Source organism: Marmota monax, unplaced genomic scaffold, assembly GCF_021218885.2.
Source record: "Marmota monax isolate L192 unplaced genomic scaffold, Marmota_monax_Labrador192_F-V1.1 WCK01_AAM20220418_F8-fsc00195, whole genome shotgun sequence".
Lineage (NCBI taxonomy): Eukaryota > Metazoa > Chordata > Mammalia > Rodentia > Sciuridae > Marmota > Marmota monax.
The window spans coordinates 513,795-526,313 of NW_026691979.1; the positions used below are offsets into that span (position 1 = coordinate 513,795).

At 44.6% G+C, this 12,519-nt stretch overlaps 1 protein-coding gene across 2 annotated transcripts in view; it reads left to right on the forward strand.

The window, feature by feature from the left end:
* The window catches only part of Csmd1 (CUB and Sushi multiple domains 1), a 1,167,250-nt gene that overhangs the window by 335,182 nt on the left and 819,549 nt on the right, over positions 1 to 12,519 (forward strand). For both annotated transcript variants that reach the window (XM_058580132.1, XM_058580135.1), the window contains exon 3: positions 9,535 to 9,742. In XM_058580132.1, coding sequence (XP_058436115.1) covers positions 9,535 to 9,742 — 208 coding nt within the window. The remainder of the gene's footprint in view (positions 1 to 9,534; positions 9,743 to 12,519) is intronic.

Sequence of the window (12,519 nt, forward strand, 5' to 3'; positions counted from 1 at the left end):
CTCTGGGAGCAAGGCACAGGCCCTGGGTGGGAAGATCTGCAGGGATGAAGCGCTCTGACCTCCTGCTCCCACTGCCAGCTGTCTGGGGCTGGAAGGAGGAGGCCTTGTAGCTGCTTTTGTTTGTTTTGTTTGGGAGCATGATATATAGACCACAGAATAACGAAAGCATAAGGATCATTATTGAAAACTAAGGCTGCTCACACTATGAAGTCCTACCCTGGTTTCCATCTGTCTAAACACACATGCGTAAGATAAATATTCACCTCAATGTGTCAAAACACATTGTCACCATTTTGTGACAATTTTAGTGAATATAGGACATGGCAGCTGTTTTGATTTTTTTTTTTTTTAAGAGAAGACTAATTTTATCCATCTCGGGACAGTTGTGTTTTCTTGGAGGAGTGAAGAGTAATCAACAGGCCAACTGCTGCTAAATGAGGACCTGGAAGCAGTATCAGGGATGCCTTAATAAACCTGCTAAATAATGCATTCCCAGGCTGTATTTAGACTTGTCCAAAGCTGCGAATCCTTTAATTGATAAACCTCACATAATGTGATTGCAAATGACAATGTCACTTGCTAATGTTTTAGGATATGTCAGTCAAAGCTTTCCATTTGCAGATGTTCTGCTGGTGTTAAAGGGGAGGGAAGACTGGGGTGATGAGATGGAGGGAGGAACAGGGAGCAGCCATGTCTTTATGGGTGCCTATAAATTCTGTGACACTTGAAATACAGCTGTGTTTTACCAGCTACGTTCCAGAAGTCTGTGTCAGATGGATCTGCAGTGATCTGTCAAGCAGGGGCCAAGCAACACAAAGGGTGTTTCAGTCATCTTTTTGCTTCTGAAACCAAAAGACCTGACAAGAACACTTAGAAGAGGAAGAATTTATTTGGGGCTCATTTTCAGAGCTCTCAGTCCATAGATAGTCTCCTCCATACCTCTGGACCTGACATAAGGCAGAAGTGTGTGGTGGAGGGAAATGTCTGGGGACCTGGTAGCAGGAGGCAGAGAGAGCTCTGCTCAACAAGGACAAAATATATACCCCAAAGGCATTCCCCCAGGGACCCATCCCCTCCAGCCACACCCCACCTGCCTATAGTTAGTTGCCTCCCAGTTAATCCCCATCAGTAGATTAATGTGATGATTACTTTACAGCTCTCATATCCTAATCATTTCACCTCTGAACTTTCTTGCATTGTCTCACACATGAGATTTGGGGGCCACCTCACATCTAAACCATAATCCATTTCTGGTTGGAAGCAAGCAATGCAAAGGATTAGTGAATGGGGCAGTGTTCTTATAGGAAACCTCGCTTTAAATGAAGTCTGAGTGGTTTTAGACAATTTAATATAAATGGCTTTCTTTCATACTGTGCAAAAAGCAACTCAACGTAAAGCTTACCAAAACTGGATAGAAGAGCCCTAGAAAGTGCGCCTGTACTAGGCGATAGTCAATCTTGTCTTCAGTTTTGCATCTTCACTACACTGTGGCTTTATGCCTGGTACAAAGTTTATGTGACTTCATTAAACAGAATCTCATCTCGTAGCAAGTTTAGAAAGTACATATTGGTGCCTCTGCCAATTATTTTCAATTTTGTGGGTTACTTTATAGTATTTTTTCATTCTTTCTTCTGGCAGATACCAAGTTAGGCTGACAGCTTTGAAGAAAAATGTTTGCATGCCCAGGAAACTGCGTGAATTGTGACAGGCCGGGCAGACATGGCCTAGCAGTGGGAGCTGCCACTCCGGCTCCAGCTTCAAAACCTGCTAGCCGGCATGTCATGGGCAGGCTCTGTGCTGGCCAGGCTTCGGGTTCCCCATCCCTTAAACTGAACTTTAAGTTTAAAGTTTAAGTTTACTTTCAGTCTCAGAATTGGTAAAGATTGACACCAGTGCTCATTGGTGGCTCTTAGTCCTCTAGCCCCACCATCTTGGAGCTGGAGTGGAGAGTGGGCAAGCAGGACAACTCAGACTGTATTTCACTCACGTCCTCCTTCGTGAGATTAGAGTTACATCATAAACATTCCAATTTCAATTGACAAAGTTTTATTCTCAGTCTTAATAGTAATTATTTGTTATCTCTCCCGTAATTAAACATAATGAGTGCTTCCAATGTTTACTTCTACACATAATGCTGTCAGTGTCTCTGTACAGATAGCGTTGCTTTGTTTCTTCTGTTTAATTATTTCCTAAGGATAGAATTCTAGGAATGTTATTTATGTTTTGCATATTTACAAAGCAAATTTCAAATTCTATAATAGTTTTCATGACAATTATAAGTTTTGATATTAGCATCTCTTTTTGGTTTGCTCAGAGTTTGGTGACACTAAGTTATTTCAAAAGTTTAATTGCTTATTAATTTCTACTAAGGCTGTAAAAATTGGTACCAGTGAAAGCTGTGAGGTCAGATTGCCCGAGGAAATTGAAGTAGCCTCTCTAGATGTGATTAAGGGCCAATACGGGACCATGAGCATAAATGAGAGGTAGACCCATCCACGTGTGCGTTTTGGTTCCTAGCCCAATGTGTTTACTGCATGGGAGAAAGAGGGGCCCTGATTCAGATTTGAACCTGAAGCATCTTCCTGTGTCCTCCTGATAGTCAAGTGATGCAAAATGCAGTAGAGGGATTTAAATGATGGCGTGAAGCTCAGGATGCAAGGTGAGAAAGGAGGACCCTGCGTCCATGTTCTGGAAGTGCACCGGCTGGGGCCTGGGAAGGGGACCTGCTAGATTGTGGCTGTGGGGGATTCTCATGGACCAGCTGAAGGGCATTAGGGTGATGCTGCAATGGGTGGGCAAGTTGGGCTCTTGGAAGAGTGGACAAGTGAGCTGAGAGGCCTAATCTTCAAAGGCTCACCTGTGTTGACTTTGAAATCAGCCAGAATTAAGATAAAGTTTGGGGAAAAAAATGTTGGAAAATATGGTGGTGAGCCAGATGCTCCAATGCTCCAGGATTAAAGGGGATTCATGTAGAAATTTACAGACAAGGACGAGAGTGTCAGTGTTTGACTCAAGACTGGGGGACTTCAGGGAGGAAAGAACAGAAGTCATGTGGACGTGGCAATGTCAGACTTGGTGGTGGACACGGGTCTGCCTGTGGACCTGCTGTGGGTGGGCTGTGCAGTAAACCTCCAGCCCTTTGAGAGGACTTGGAGGACCTGGCTTCCTCATCGAGATGGCCAGGTTGCTGCTAAAGGAAGAAAAAACATCTTACAAGTAGTCGAGATGGGGGTTCACTTGTAACTTGTGTAGAGTTTCAGAGGACCTAGTTGAAGGGTTTCAAGAGCCTGGGAGGGTTGGTATTAGGACATTAGAAAAATGAGATGTGCAGGTGTATGAGGCTGGAGGTAATGGGTCCCAGGAGACCAGGGCTTCTTGTAGTGACTACAATAAACAAGGACGAGGATAGGCAAGGATAATTTCCAATGATCTCCGGAGTAAACAAGGTGATGGATTTATAAGGCAGGACCAAAGGGGATGGGGTGAGGTGAGGTGTCCCTGTCTTGAACCCCTTTCATCCCAGCCCCTACAGGAGGGGAGTCCTGGGGAAGATGGCTGCATTCTGGTCACCAGCTTCCTGTGGAGTAGTCTTACCCAAAGATGGAAATGTTCAAATATCTGCTCAAAACATATTTTAATCAGTCATTATAAAATGACCACCATGTGCCAAACTGAAGTAAGTAACAATGGCTACTTTTATTGAGTAGTTCATATTTTCAATGCTATAAACTTTTTACAGTTGTTAACTTTACTGTCACAACAAGCCATGGATACATGCCATTACATTTCACTTTCTCTAGAAAATCAAACTGAGGCACAAAGAAAGTAATCACTTTCCAAGAGACACCAAAGTAAGTGTCAAAATGTGATTGAAACCCAGACAGTCTGATTTTAGAGGTTTTGCTGGTACCGATGTTCTACTCTCCCTTTAGGGGAAGAATGTTAAGTAACGTCTCCCATTATTACAAATTGAACATCATATTGAATTTATGTATTTCTGACTTCTTTCACAGATATTTTCCCTACAGTTTCTAAAATAGACTGGAGACAGTGCATCTAATTACATACCCTGAATTTTATATATTTAGTGATACAACTAAGAAATTCACTGAAGCAGTACTATGGGTGCTTAGTAAACACACTGGATGTTCATACATATGGACGCATGGTACCTTATTTAAAGATTTATCAGTCATTGCATATGTGGGTGGTTTCAATTTTTCATGACAGATATGGAAAAGTTATGTTTCTAAATCATGTTTTATTCTGTATTTTGAATTATATCTGTTAGATGGATTCCTAGCGAAACTCATACTCGGGCAAGGAATATATTTTAAAGTTGAAAATAAAACTTTTAAAAAGTTTGAAATTCCTTGGGGGGAAGTACAAATCAGTGCACTTTGATTTCTGCTTATGTTTAGAATTATGTTCCCCACTTACAGAACTCGGCAGCTTCAAATACATCTTTTATTAAAAATCTTATCATCTTCTTGGATTAACTCAAAGGCATCCAGACTTCTTTTAGCTGTTACAACCTTTTCTTCAAATGCAAGGTTTTATAAAAATTCAATGTGGAAAATGCATTTAGAAATAGCACTGTGCTAGCAGTCTGGTGTGGGAGCCCAGCCACACCCCAGATAGTCTGCTCCCTGCCACTGCCAACTCCTCCATGTGGAAATCGTGGAGCAGTGAACAAAGTGACTTGATATTGAGGTCCATCATTCATTTAGAAATATCTGCCAATATCACTGCCACCTTCCCAAGAACATGGGAGGTCTTTCCGTCTTTCAGTGTCTTTAATGCTGTGGTGCCAGTGTTAGGTAGTTTTCATTGCAGAGGTCTTTGACCTCCTTAAGCAGATTTATTCTCAAGTTTTGTTTTTTTTAAGGTTATTATGAATGGGAAAGATTTCTTGATTTCCTCATCAGCAGACTCATTATTAGAGTACAGGAAAGCTACTGGTTTATGAATATTGATCATGTATCCTGCTAAATTGCTGAATCCATTCATCTGCTCTAAAGTCTTCTGATAGTTTTTTGGGTTTTCTAGAAATAGGATCATGTTGTCAGCTAACAGATAACCTGACTACTTTTCCTATTTGTATCCCTATAATGTCCTTCTCTTGCTTGATTGCTCTGGATAGTGTTGAGGACTAGGTTGAATAGGAGTGTCGACAGAGAACATTCTTGTTCCTGATTTTACAGGAAATGTTTTCAGTCTTTCTCCCTGAACTGTGATGTTGACTTTGGGGTTGTCACTTCTAGCCTTTACAGTCTTGAGGTAAGTTCCTCCTATCCTTAGCTTCCCCAGTGTTTTAACATGAGTGGGTGCTGGGTTTTCACATCTATTGAGGTGATCATAGGATTCTTATCCTTAACTTTATTTAAGTGGTGAGTTACGTGTATTGATTTGCATATGTTGAACTGGTATCCCTGGGATGAAACCTTCCTTATCATCTTCTTGATATGCTTTTGGATGAGGTTTTCTAATATTTTATTAAGAATGTTTACATCTGTGTGCATCAAGGATATTGGTCTGTAATATTCTTTCCAATATGTGTTTGTATGGTTTTCGTATCAGGGTGATACTGGCTTCATTGAATGTATTGGGAGTGTTCATTCCCTTTCAATTCCATGGAGTAATCTGAACAAGACTGGTATTCATTCTTCTTTAATTGTATGGTCCAGGTCTGGTCCTGGACGTTCCTTTGTTGGAAGGCTTTTAATTGTTGCTTCAATTTCTTTGCTTGATATTGGTCTGTTTACATTTTCAGTATCTTCATGTTTCAATTCTGTTAGCTCATATGTATCTAGAAATTTGTAAATATTTCTAGATTTTCTAGTTTATTGGAATATATAAATTTTTCTACATGGTCTCTAACAAACACTCCTTTGTTTCAGAAGTGTCTGTAGTAGTGTCTCCTTTTTCATGTCTAATTGTGTTTAATATCGTCAAAACAACAATAAGAAAAAACTGCCCTAAAATTCATTTGGAAGACTAAGAAACCCAGACTAGCCAAAGAAATACTGAGCAAGAAGAATTTTGCTGGAGGCATCACAATCCTAAACCTCAAATTACATTATAGAGTTATAGTCATAAAAATAATATGGTATTGGCACCAAAACAGACTTGAAAACCAATGGAATAGAAGACACAGAGACAAAAACACATAAACTCATAGTGGACAGAAGTGCTAAAAATAAATGTTGAAGACAGCTTTTTCAACAAATGGTGCTGGGGAAAACTGAATATCCACATGTCAAATAATGAAACTAGATCCCTATCTACCTCCTTGCACATTAAGTCACATTGGTGTAGGCACCTACTGTTCCAGGATGATTTGGTTCCTTTGGTAATACTTTATATATATTTTATTTAATGCATGTTTTCTAAGTTTTAATTAAATGGTTAATGATGGAACTTGAAATAACTCTTCCTGTTTCCCTGTAACTTGCTAATAATTATTTTTGTTTATGTGTGGCTATGGACCAATTTGTTTTCTCTGTCTGCTTTGACTTAATCTCCTCCCGAAATTTTCCTTCTCCTATGATGAGTAGATAGAGTCACAAACAGCAAGCTCCATGACTTGCGGCGAGGCTACCTGTCAAACCAGCAGAGCCAAGTGAGCAGCAGACACGAGCCTCTCATGGGTGGCTGCAGTCCTCAGTGTCTTCATGGCATTTTTTTCCCCCAAATACAACATTTCTAAGAGAATTACTGTATTACTTGTAGACTATTCTCATTTTAAGCCTCCTACTTGAGCAAGAACGTGTTTCTGTAGTGGGATTGGCTGCTTCATACTTCTGTTCTGGGTGAGGTATGGTTTGGACCGTGCCCAGGCCCAAGTGTGGTCCTTATAGGGGGGTTTGACTGGCAGACTATAGGATGTGCAGGCCCTTTCTTGAAGGGGAAGAGTGAAGGGAAAAGGGAGTGGTGTATCAGGCTGCCTCCTGGAGACCTGGGCTGCTGTGAACACAGGCAGCTCGGGCCCCCCCCCCCCCCGCTTCTGCACTTAGTGAGCACTTTACTCCACTCAGAAGTGGAGTAAAGCAGGACAAGATGCTAGGAGGTGATCCCTGGCTGCAGTGGGCCTAGGGGTGACTTCTGCAGAGACCTGGAGGTGGCGGGGGAAACACGGTAGGCAGGAGAGCAGGTGCAAAGGCCAGTGCAGCGTTGCAGATGTGTGGCTGGACCAGCCAGGCGAAGGAGGGTGGGGAGGAGGAGGAGGAGCGGCAGGACCAGCCACGTCTCCTTCCAGGGCTGGTGAGCTCTAGTTTTATTCTGAGTGGTAGTGTGGGGAATTAGCTGTTTGTAACAGAACATGTTAAGCTTCAAGTTAAGTTTTTAGGTCACTTTAGCTGATCTGAGCAGAGCAGATTCTAGAGGATGGAGGAGAGCAGGAAGACCAGACGCCCTTGTCCGCATATGCACATGTTCATGTACATGCACATATGCCGTGTATGCGTGGATACCATGTGTGATCCTGCATGCAAGGGAAGGCATTCAGCCTCAGTGGGAAGGAAATCCGCCATCTGAGAGACAGGATGAGCCTGGAGGACACTCCCGAGTGAATTAAGGCGGGCACAGAAAGGCGTGCCCAGCATGACCCTCACATGGAGTCAAAGCAGTAGAGGTTCTAGGAGCAGAGGGGACGGTGGTTGTCAGAGCCCCTGGACTGGGGGTGAGGACCCAGCAGAGAGCCTGGGCTGGTAGATATGAGATGAGAAGGCCCAGGGAGCCTTTCACACTGCGCCGTGGCCATAGTTCAGCATGCCGCACCATGCACTCTTTTGTCAGGGAGCTGATCTCTCACACTGTTGCCATCAGCCCTTGCCCCACGTGCACATTCACACATTCTACCTTATGAGGTGATACACCCTCCCACCTGTGCACACATGCACACAAGGCTTTGCGTGGTGACACCACATTTGTTCACGTTCACACATACACACACCTGGCCTTACAAGGGGATGTACCTATTCATCAGCATGTTGGCAACTCCATGAGACCCTGCCTAGAGCAGACCTCTCCAGGGGCCACTGAGGGAGCTGGGCAGTGTCTGCTCAGGAGAAGGTCCTAGGCCTTGGCCCTGATGGCCTGTCACCCCTCACTCCCACCACTACACCTTTGAGGAGGCTGCAGGAGAGCTGGAGTGTGGGCTTTGTGTGCCCTCTGAGATCGTTTAAGGTTTCCAATCAAATGCACCTCTCTTGGGAAAGCGCTCACTGTTTCGCAGTGTGCAGCAACGTGCGCACAACTGTGTGTCAAGGGCTGGGTGTATGGCTCAGACATAAGGCTAGTGCCTAGCATGCAGGAGGCCTGAGCTCCATCCCCAGCACCATGGCAGGAGAGGGGAGATACACACACCACCCCATATGCACATACACACATGCATATATACACACATACATACACATGCAAATACGTATCACAATATCATCTTGGACATGTACAACTTTTATTTGTCAATTATACCTCAGTAAAACTGAGAATGAGATGGATTTCTTCATCTTGTGTGTGCATGTGCACGTTGATGTTTGTGACCAGTGTTAAGTAATATGCCAAAGATCTGTGGCCTTGATTTCCCTAAATCCAGCTTATCACTAGTCTTGAAACTCATACATTGAAATATTTAGCAAGGTATTTGTGTTTAGTATTGTACTTATAGATAATTAGAAATAAAATGTTTACTAATGACCTTTTTGCATTCTTGCTAGTTTTTCTATAATAGGCCAGCCTGCTTGTGAAATTACATGTCAGCAATTATAAACATTTCAATCTGAAAATACGTCATATAAAAATTATATCTACCACACATTTTTTTATTGACATGATAATTCTAAAGTTAGAAACAAAGAAAAGTAACCACCATAAAGCTATTATAACTGTACAGATGTTTGTCTTCCAAAAGAGAAAATAGTTCAGAATAAGTTCATTTACTTAGATTTATTTTTATGGAAAACAATTGGGTAATGTGTATCAAATACAAGTCCATTTTCAAATATTATTGCATTTACTCTAATTCCTTCAAATTGCTTTATGCAAATAGATTAAGGGAAGATACCAGTATGTTATCCCTATGCCTTAATAAATTTAAGTAAGCCAAATATCTAGACCTCACGTACCAATCTGGACTGGAAGAGTACCACATGGCCTTTTAGTAGGATTTCTTTGCCGCCTGCTTACAGGGCGCTCATTTACCTAGCAGAAGCAGAAGAGCCTAATTAAAGGTGGGGCACTCCTGGGGGGTGTGCAGGAGCGCTCAGGTGCACAGCTGTGGGGATTTCGCTCTCCCTGGGATGCCTTGGTTTAGGCAGGTTAAACACGTTTGCTCAAACGTTCCCATTGCTCTTTGCTGAAAGCATTAAGACCCTTGCCTCCATGACATCCATAGGGCTTTCAGAGGAACTGAGTTGGCAAGCCAGCAGAGGTCCTCTTCAGATGGGGGCACCTTAGGTTCGGGACGTTTTGCAGAGATGCTCCTGCGTGACAGCCACCTGAGCCATGGCCTTGTCTCTGCTTCCGTCCCTGCAGCGGAGGGAGCCTGCGGCGGCACGCTGAGGGGCACCAGCAGCTCCATCTCCAGCCCCCACTTCCCCTCCGAGTACGGCAACAACGCCGACTGCACCTGGACCATCCTGGCCGAGCCGGGGGACACCATCGCGCTGGTCTTCACCGACTTCCAGCTGGAGGAGGGGTACGACTTCCTGGAGATCAGCGGGACCGAAGCGCCGTCCGTCTGGTAAGTGCTGACCGCCTCCGCCCTGGGCACGGGCGCTGGCTGGTCAACGTCGCTGTCCGATCGCTAAAAAGTCCCCGTTACTGTGACTCGTTTGAAAGTGAGATCTTCGGTGGCTATTTAGAGGTAGGCGGCTGCGTGGGCACTGAACCTGCCCCTCTGCCTTCCCAGACGTCCAGCGGAGGCACCGTGGTGGGCTGGGGTTTGGTCTGGAGTTTCTTGCTTCCTGTGACGAAGCGGTGGCGACTCTGCTCGGACACCTCATCAGGTGGGCACTTTCCTCCACGAAGGTGGGCGCCCGTCAGGGTACCACCTCCCAGGAGGCACCTGTGGCCACAGGGCGTCACAGGCAGGCCACGTTAGCAGAGATGCTAACCCGCCAACGTGTAAAACCTACCCGCTCCGGCGAGGGTGGCAGTGAGGCGGAAGGGAACCGGCTGACCAGCTGCAGGGCGCAGACCCGGGCGGCCGTCCGCGAGAGCTGTCCACTGCAGGGCCGACCCATTGCTGTGAGCGTAAGGTGATTTTGTTTGCTTCAGTTATTACATTTAACATCAACTTAAAACTACTTTGGTCATCTACTTCATCTCGTGAACTGTGAGCAACCTAGGGATATTATTATTGAAACCACAGATGGACACAGGGTTGGCCTTTCTTGGGTGGGTGGGTAGATGAGAAGGTGGGATGAGGGACTGCAAACATCTCTATGGATTCGTGTTTCGTTTGGGTGCAGAGATTCCATTCACATATGGAACCACTGTACATAAGACAGTCCATTTTTAAACCAGTTATTGGAATTGAGTTGGTTTTTTCCTCAATTTTCCAAAACTAAAGACCAAACTAGAGGGTTTGTATTCATGGATAAATCCTTTCCTTCATTAAGATTATTGTGGTTATGTTAAATGTTTTGCCAATTAGAGAAAAAAATTAAAATACAATCTCTGACATTCAAGTATTTGTTGAGATTGCCATCACTTTGCAGTGTTCAATGTCAGTTGGTAGAAACAATACTGACCTGGGAGCTTGGGCTGTCGTCCTGTTGTCTGCCTTGGACAATCCTGGGCCCTTGGACAAGAGAGAGACGATGTTAAAATTTATCTTTCTAAAACTCACTAATGTAACGTCTCCTGAGTGCCTCATCTCTGCTGGTTGTTGTGAGAGTCAGGTGACCCATTACTTTGTTTTTTCAAATGATTACTGAAGTAGAAAATACATGGTGACTAATTCTCAGAAATTGCATGATTAAGTGTGTGAGATTTCTAGAGAGATCAGGTGTTGACTGATGGCCTCGCTGCATGATTTGCAGAGAGGTAGAAGAAAGTGAGAATCCAGCGATGGCTTGCCAAGGAAGGGATCCCCAGGAAGCAGACGTCCTTCTCAGTGTCTGAGATGAAGCTGGGCTGCCCAAGCCTGCGGCCAATGGCTGTGAAACAGGACCCTGTGAAGGTCCTGGACGGCTGATTCACACAAGAGAATTTACTTCTGAGTCAGCAAAGCTCCCCACTGGGTGTACTCTTGCTCAGATGGAAATCAGGAGTCTGCGGAGGTGGTTGGACTTAGTTTGCCCTCTTTCGCCCAGTGGAGTCTCCTCCCCTCCCCTCCTCTCTTCCCTGCTTGCTTTGTCTCTACCTCTCCCCGATGTGCATCCCTGATCAACTGTGGTAGATCCAGGAAAGGAGGTGGTCAGAGTGTGCTAGAAGCATGTTCTGCCTGCAGTGTCAGGAGATCCTGTGAGCCAAGAGCAGGGACAGCAATCACTATGGTGGACGAAGTGTGGTGTGGCCGGCCTTGGGGATGGCTTCTGTCTTCTTGTGCCTGCTTTCTCACTGGAGAACATTTTCCAGCTTTCTGGAATTGGCCCAGGTCTTTTCCAGGGAAGTTGGTGGGAAGGTCCTCAGTGGGGACTCTGACCGTGCGTGCTCTCTGGTCTGATACGTTCTGTGCTGGTTGGCCTAACGAGTTCCCTTTGAGTGGCAAACCCATGTTCCTACGTGCATTCCTATGATGATCCTCCTTTTCCTGTTTGCTGATGGTGGAAGCCCGCAGGCTGTCTTCAGTGTCACGGACTCTTACTGCTTCCCGCTGTTATCCTGGGAGAAATACTGAAATGCCAGAGGGCCAGACACAAGGCAAGCTCTGGTGTGTGTGGCAGGACAGCGACTGAGCTCAGGCACCCGGCTTCAGCCTCCATAGGGCAGTCGCCTTCTGTACAGTCGAGGTCTGGTGTGTGTCCCTGTCAGGGAAGCACCTTTGCTCAGGGGCAGGTTGGTCCCAAAAGCCTTGGACAGGTCACTGCCACAGGAGTGACTGGACAACCGAGGGACAGTTGAGTTCACTGAGTACCTCTGCAGAGAGGCAATGAGACAAGCTGGGGTCTGTCTGTATGTTTTGTTTGTCCATTTGATTTACTGGTGACGTTTAGTGCTTGTCACTAAGTCTTTACATTGCTTTAAATAGGACTGCTCTAAGTGGGACGCTCATCTTTCAATTACTTTGCAATGGAGGCTAAAAAGGAAAAGATGGCTCTCCTACATAACCAACCATCAAGACCTGCAGGAGCACATTTAGACTGAAAAAATGGCGTCATTTAAAGCACCTTTTCAAGTCTTTTCAAATGCATATAATATGGCTTATCTTAAAAAAAACTATTATTTTACCATAATTGCAGTAATAGTCTCTGAAGTATTTAATGGTTCAAATTAGCATATTTAAAAGACATGCCCATCCTGGGATTGCAAGAAAAGTATGAAGAAGCACTTTGGGTGGATGTGACCCTTTCT